Source organism: Chiloscyllium punctatum, chromosome 2 (genome assembly GCF_047496795.1).
Source record: "Chiloscyllium punctatum isolate Juve2018m chromosome 2, sChiPun1.3, whole genome shotgun sequence".
Classification (NCBI taxonomy): Eukaryota; Metazoa; Chordata; class Chondrichthyes; order Orectolobiformes; family Hemiscylliidae; genus Chiloscyllium; species Chiloscyllium punctatum.
The window spans coordinates 7,778,409-7,786,380 of NC_092740.1; the positions used below are offsets into that span (position 1 = coordinate 7,778,409).

General features: G+C 45.1%; 1 protein-coding gene across 1 annotated transcript in view; it reads left to right on the top strand.

Annotated features, from left to right (window-relative positions):
• phf24 (PHD finger protein 24) overlaps positions 1-7,004 on the top strand; it is a 55,651-nt gene extending 48,647 nt beyond the window's left edge. The window contains exons 7-8 of the mRNA XM_072593291.1: positions 2,841-2,942; positions 4,093-7,004. Coding sequence (XP_072449392.1) covers positions 2,841-2,942; positions 4,093-4,189 — 199 coding nt within the window. The 3' untranslated portion in view covers positions 4,190-7,004. The remainder of the gene's footprint in view (positions 1-2,840; positions 2,943-4,092) is intronic.
• The last annotated feature ends 968 nt before the right edge of the window (positions 7,005-7,972 follow it).

Below are 7,972 nucleotides of genomic sequence, written 5' to 3' on the forward strand. Positions count from 1 at the left end.
ATCTGCTGCACCTGAAGATCAACTTTTTGTGGTTCATCCACAAGGTCCCTCTGCACAGCAGCGTGCTGTGATTTTTCACCATTTAAATAAAAGGCCATTTTGCTGTTATTCCTACCAAAATGGGTAACCTCACATTTACAGCATGGCATTCGAGGGGAGTTTAAACAAGAGGTTTTTAAAGTAAGGTACAGGCACTTCTGAGATCTGAACCAACGGCCTACCTGTTTATCAGACAGGCGCTTTAAACAACCAAGGACCCGAGGGCACAGCCTCAGAGTGAAGGGGCGAACTATTAGAATTGAGATGAGGAGGAATTTCTTCAGCCAGGTGTTGGTGAATCTGTGGTACTCCTTGCTGCAGAGAGCTGTGGAGACCAAGACAGAGATAGTTAGGCTCTTGTTTAATAAGGGGATCAAGGGTTATGGGGAGAAAGCAAGAGAATGATGTTGAGAAACATATCGGCCATGATCGAATGGTGGAGCAGACTGTACAGGCTGAATGACCTAATTCTTCCCCCATATGTTATGGTCTTATGGGAGTTGAGGCCAAGATTACCAGGCATGGCCCAGCATGGCCTGGCACTGCGCAGCAGGGTCTGGAACAGTACAGCTTGGCCTGGTAAGGTAAGGCAAAAGAAGAATGGATACTGTGAGCATGCAGGTCGGTGCTAAGTGAGCAGTCCATCTCACTCAGTTCATTGGAAGATAGAAAATAAGAGCATGAATATGCCATTTGGTCCTTTGAGCCTGTTCCGCCATTCAATGTGATCATGGCTGACCGTCCAATTCAGTACTCTGTTCCTGCTTTCTCTCTATATCCTTTGATCTCTTTAGCCCTAAGAACTATATCTACCTCATTCTCAAAAATATTCAATGTTTTGACCTCCACAAATTTTCTGTGGCAGAGAATTCCATAGGCTCACCACTCTGGATGAGGAAATTTCTCCTCAGCTCAGTCCTAAACAGCCTATTCTGTATCCTTAGACTGTGACCCTGGTTCTGGGCTTCCCAGTTATCGGGAACCTGTTTACTGCATTTACTCTGTCTAATCCTATTACAGGGTATGGGTTTTTATGAGATCCCCACCTCATTCTTTTAAATGGGAGTGCATATAGATGCAGTCTCTCTTCATATGTCAGCCCAGCCATCCCAGGAATCAACTTCAGGGCTGAAGTGTCTGTAATTGTTTAGCACAATTTACCTACCTTTCTAATTTGCTTATTATCATGATAATCACAAGGAATAATTACATCTAATTACACTGCCACTTTACTGTGAATTTATCAATGACATGAGGGACTTACCAACACAGTCCTGCTCTAATTGTTTGCCATCTACACAATGCCCCATAGTGACTTCATTTGAAAAGCACAGCATTAATGTTTACACTGACCCTGATGCTACTCAGCTTTACCTGCCCATCACCACTGTCAGCTCCTCCACTGTTGCTAAATTATCAGACAGTGTATCCAATGTCGAGTACTGGTAAAACTGAAGCCATTGTTTTCATCCCGAGCTCTGAAATCCGTTCCCTCGCTGCCCACTCACTCTCCCTGGCAGCAGTGTGCAATTAAATGACCACCACATTGGATCCTGAAATGACCTTCTGACCTTCCGGTTGTGCCATCACTGAGACTGACCACCTGCTCCAGCTCTTCTGCTGCTGAATATCTCATCCATATCTTCATGACTTCTAGAGCTGACTATTCCAATGCATTCTAACTTCTGTAAATATACAATCACCTAAAACCGTGTCTTAAACTTGGTGCAAGACTTATTTCCCTATCACCCCTTGGGCTTGCTGACCTACACTGTTTCTCAGGCGAAAGTGAGGATTGCAGATGCTGGAGATCAGAGTTAAGATTAGAGTGATGCTGTCAGAATGTCCAAGCTCATGAGTTAGGAGCATGAATAGGTCACTTGGTCCCTTGAGTCTGCTCTGCCTTTAATAAGATTACGGCTAGTGAAGGCATTCATTGATTTCAGACCATGAACACTGTATTCTATTTTCATAGAATTCCTACTGTGCTGAAAGAGGCCATTTAGCACATACCAACCCTCCAAAAAAGCATCCTACTCAGACCCAGCCTTCTACATAACCCCACAGCTAATCCTGCACATCTTTTGACTGTGGGAGGAAATCCATACGGACACAGGGAAAATGTGTGAAACCCACACAGGCAATCACCTGAGGGTGGTGCTGTTAAGCAGCAGTGCTAACCACTGAGCCACCGTGTTACAATCACTTTGCCTCTACTCAAATAATATTGAATTCAAAATGTTAAATCTCTCTCTCGCTTTCTCTTGCTCTCGTTTTCGCTCTCGCTGTCGCTGTCTTGCTCTCTCTCTGTGTCTTTTTTCACATACCTTGCCAGACCTGCTTAGTGTCTCCAGCACTGGCTGTTTATATTAGACCTAGCCTGTTCAGGGTGTTGTCATGCAGCAATTCTTCATTCAAAGGGCAATGCAAACCTGAGGTTTGGCCTCCAGAAACCTGTTATGACTGGACTAATTGCATATTGCAAGGCAAATTTAGCTAGATAAAAATATCGACTGATGTTTCCCAAAGGCAGGAGAATAGCGTATGTGTGCAGGTTAGGGGGTCTTGTGCCACCAAGGTAGTGCATCCAACTCTGATTCAGGAGTTCCAGGTTCAAGTTGCACCTGCTCCAGAGATATGAGAATAATTTTTTTAAAAAAATGCACTAAGCTCACTGGATGATGGCACGAAGTTGAGGGATTGGATGTCCTCTACCCCTGTGGTGATTTCCCTGTCATTGCCAGTGTCAATGTTAGAATGGTAAAAACCCATCTCTCTCTCTCTCTCTCTCTTGTTGACAGCATTAGTCATGTTGGGCCCATCTCTGAGAGCAGCCCAGCCAGCAGAGGGCGTGGGAGGGCACAGGAGAAGACCCTGCTCAGCCGGGAGCAGGAGGAGAACAGGTGAGTGCTGAGACACTGTCTCTGAAACCAAATGACTGCACAGAACAAACCAACCCCCGAGTGACAGAATCCTCCTTCAAGTCAGTGGGTAACAAATAAAACTTCCAACAATAAAAAACACCCCTTTAGGAATCATCCAGTCTGGAACTCACTCCCAAGTATCTGTTATTCTCTATATACATCACCTAAAACCCTCAATTAGATTGCAGTCTGTAACTCACCCCTGGGTGTCTGTTGTTCTCTCCATAAACCATCCCTGAATCCCTTGATTAGATTCAGTCTGTAATTCACTGCTGGGTACCTCTTATAAAACAATATTAACCTTATGGATCCCACTCCTGGATAACTATTTTTAAAAAAAGCTCTGCTGTCCTGATCATACACTTAGGCTGTGGAGTCTGCACCAGCCCTCAGACCCAGCACCCCACTCTATCCCCATAACCCTGCATTTACCATGGCTAGTCCACCTAGCCTGTGGGAGAACATACAAACTCCATAAAGACAATCACCCAAGGCTGGAATTGAACCTAGGGCCTTTCCTTTGTGAGGCAGCAGGGCTAACTACTGAGTCACTGTAGCTCCTACTTTCTACTTCATACTTTCTCATCTGCCCCCTCAGTCCTTTTCTTTTTGTTTCTCTTTTCAGTTCTATATTGTTCTGAAATTTCTTTTTCTTTCTTTACATCTCGACCTCTCTATCTCCATCTCACTAGCTGTCTGTCTGTGGGTCAATTGATGTATCTCACTCTCTCTCTTGTGCTCTCTCCCTCTTGCTCTCGCACTGTCTCTCTCGTGCTCTCTCTGCAATTCTCCTGCCCTCCCCTCTGCCCCTCCCCCTCCCCCTCCCCCTCTCTCTTTTCTTTTTCTTTCTTAGTCTTCCTCCATATCCCTCTTCCTCTCTGTTTTCTCTTCTTTTCAGTCCTCTCTATCATGGCTTTCTGCTTCTTCACCTGTTCCTGACTGATCTTTTCTCGTCACCCGTTTGACATTTTTATACAGATCTCCTTCCGTGACAACAGGCTGTGGGTTCTGTCACCATGGATACTGTTGTAAACGAGAGACTCCTTTGAATCTGGTCTAAACCAACCAATAATTCCTAGTGTGTGACCCTGAGCAGTTTCCCTGACAGTTTTCCTGCTTCCTTTCACAGGCGTGTAGACTGGAAGACATTCCTGAGGGAAAACGCGATCTACATCCTCGCTGCTCGGCCCAACAGCGCTGCCATACACCTCCGGCCCACCATCTAACACTGAGAAGACAGGGGCATTGGTGGACAGCCCATTTGCATCCTCCCCATCCTCTCCCAATATCAACTCCCCAACCCCACTCCCCACTCCCCACCCCCTTCCACATACCCTCCCAATCTTAATCCCCACCCCACTCCCCAACCCTCCCAAATCCATTCCCACCCCCACTCCTCCCACCACCAATTTCCCACTCCCTCCCAACCCCCTTCAAACTCTCCTGTTCCCTCTCCCAACTGCCTCAATCCTCTGCCTACCCCAGTGCGCACACCTTCTCAAACCTCTGCCTACCCGATTCCTTCCCCACTCGCCACTCCCTCGCAAACCCAGTCTCCACCTCAGCAAGCTGTCAGACTGGAGATCAGTAACTATTTGAGTGAGAGGTGTGCACTGTCTTGTTGACACCTGTTCTTCACTCTCCTGAAGCATTGCTGAGTTGAATTCACCCAAATATTTGGTCCTCTATAATTCATGTACATAAAGACAGCCCGGGCAGTCTGATAGACCAACGTGTGAGGTAAATGTCAGCACTTCATGATGGGCTGTTTGGAACTGAAAAGCTATGCCATTTGACTGAGCTTAAATATTCAATAATCCACTGCAGGATATCGCTCTCCCTTATAGTCAGCCATCATATTAGTGTATTTATTGATGAAAACCAACTAATAAGCAAAGTCCCAATTTCTCTGTTCCTCCAGGTACACTCTGTACCCCCCCATTTAATCCCCCTCCCACAGCCCCGTGTACACTCTCTTCCCCACAACACTGGCCTTACCCCCCCACCCATTTAATCCCCCTCCCACAGCCCTGTGTACACTCTACCCCTATCACTGACTCGACCCACCCCCATTTGATTCCCCCTCCTACAGCCCCATATACTTTCCTCCCACCCATTACTGACCCTATGCCCCCATTCAATCCCCCTCCCACAGCCATGTGTACACTCTACCCTTATCACTGACTCCTAAGGAACATTCTGTAATATTCTCTGTGATAATTATCTGTGACAAATCATGCAGTTTATGTGAGCTCAGCCCCACTGAACTCGAGCTGAATAGCTTATGCTAGTGACACTTTGTGAGTCGAGCAGTGACTCTGTGAATCCACGAAGAGCAGTGAACAGTTACAGAGGACCCCGAAGTAATGGAGAACTCAGTTGTTATGCTGTTGGACTCAATCTTATCTTAGCCATGTTCAGAAGATCAAAGGGATCTGTGCGTGATTGGGAATTGGGTTTGATAGTGACAGGTGGAATTCAGAATAAGAGGATCACAGTGGTCATGTCCCTGTGATTACCATGGAAGGCTGTGGAAGGACAGAGGGTAATGGCTGGGGTGGAGCAGGATATTAACGGCAGACTACAGATCGTTGAAGCTTAAAAATGAAACAGTTGGGATCGAGACTTAATCTCATGTAACAGAATATAAAAACAAAGTGGTAATTCTGTTGATATCAAAGTTCACTGAGAATTCTGGGGTGCTGTGATGAATTTCACAAGTGGGAAGCATCTCGAGTCATTGGATAGAAGACAGTGTCACTGACTGCAGAACATGTCCGAGACAGGGGAACACAAACATGAAGGACTCTGGAGCATCAGTGAGCTGGCAATATCCTGATGTTTGAGAGATATTCTGACAGGGTAGAGGTGGGGCTGGTGATATTGTCGGCAGTTCATTGGGACCGTGGTTTTGTAGAACTGAAATGGTGTTTCTGAGGAGGACAGTGACATGCTGAAGGTCATAAGCACACTCTGAATTAATTTTCTATGCTATGGAGTATAAAATGGGGAAATGTAAGGTTCTGCACTTTGGCAGTAAGATTAGAGGAGATGAATATTATTTAAGTGGAGAAAGACTGCAGAAAGCAACAGCACGGAGGGATTTGGGGGATCCTTCTGCATAAATCACAAGAAGCTAGCATCTAAAAAGAGAAGCCCTATGGAAAAGGCAAATGTCCCCTTATTTAAGGAAAGGTATACTGGTATTGGAAGCAACCTAGAGAAGGTTCCCTTGGCCGATAGCAGGAATGGAGGGACCCTCTTATGAGGAGAGATTGAGTAGATTGGATTTGTATTCATGGGAATGTAGAAGAATGACAGGTGATCTCATTTAAAATATAGCACTCTTGGTGGACTTGACAGGATAGATATCGACAGTTTGTTTCTCCTTATGGGAGAGCCTACGACCAGAGGGCATCATCTTAGAATAAGGGCTCACCCATTTAAGACAGAGATGAGGAGGAGTTTCTTCTTCCAGAAGGGAGTGAATCTGTGGAATTTTTTTCCCACAGAGGGCTGTTGGGGCTGGGTCATTTAGTATATTGAAGGCTTAGAGAGATTTTTAATGGGTAAAGGAATCAAGGGTGATGGGGAAAAGGCAGGGAAAGTGCTGTTAATGATTATCATAGCAGCTATAATCTCATTGAATCGTGAAACAGATACAATGGGCTGGATGGCCAGTTTATGCTCCAATATCTTATAGTTAATGGGTGTAGTTAAGAATGAGATGTGGCCAATAGGTTATCAAGTACATGGAAATGGGCTTAATTTATTTGGATATAGGGCATCAATAAATGGAGAAGGTTTGGGTTTTTTACAGTTATGTAGCAGAGAAAATGATGTTTGAAAAGATTAATACTCAGGATATAAATTACAGGAGTGAAGGAGTGCTTTTGCAATTCCACAGCGCAGCATATGCTTGATTGATTCCTGTTTAAATCACCTCTGTGGGTGGTGAAGCTATTGATGTGATATGACTGTACATTACTGATGTATGAACCATGAAAGGATTCAGATGGAATAAAGTGATAGAAGAGCGTGTATCCCTTTACCTCATTGCTCCCTGCTGTGTCATCGTCATTATTATGTACAAACTGTCGACCATCACTGTAAAGAAGGATTTCAACTGATAATCATGAATTGTGATGACGTCGTTTACTGACAACTACAGAATTTTGAGTTCAAGGACTTGCTTTGTGCAAATATACTCCTCTTGTAAGTGTGGTGTCTTTTCAATAGACCTTGTGCTGACGCTATCCTGGGAGTGTTTGATGGGGACAGTGTAGAGGAAGTTTTACTCTGTATATAAACCCATACTGTCCCTGTCCTGGGAGTGTTTGATGGGGACAGTGTAGAGGGAGCTTTCCTCTGTATCTAACCCCATGCTGTCCCTGTCCTGGGAGTGTTTAATGGGGGACAGTGTAGATGAAGCTTTACTCTGTATCTAATCCTGTGCTGTCGCTGTCCTGGGAATGTTTGATTGGGGATGTGTAGAGTAAGCTTTACTCTGTATCTAACCCTGTTCTGTCCCTGTCCTGGGAGTGTTTGATGGGGACAATGTAGAGGCAGCTTTACTCTGTATCTAACCTCGTGCTGTCCCTGTCCTGGGAGGGTTTGATGGGGACAATGTAGAGGGAGCTTTACTGTGTGTCTAGCCCCATGCTGCCACTGTCCTGTGAGTGTTTGAACACATAGTGGCATGGGGCATGGCTGAGGTGTTAAATGAATACTTCCCATCTCTTTTTATGACAAAGGATGTTGCTGCTGCCTAGGCCTTGGTGACAAATTGCAGGGAGTGTGGGGTGGGGTGGTGCTGGTGGTAGAAGTGTTCAAAATTAATAAGGAAGAAGTCTTGTACAGATTGTTGCCACTTAAAGTTGATAAAATATTGGGACCCGATAAGATACGCCAAAAGATTTTCAAGGAACAGATGGTAAAAATTGACCATAATCTTTCATTTTGCTTGGACTCAGGACAGGTACTGGAAGACTGGAGAATTCCAAACATGA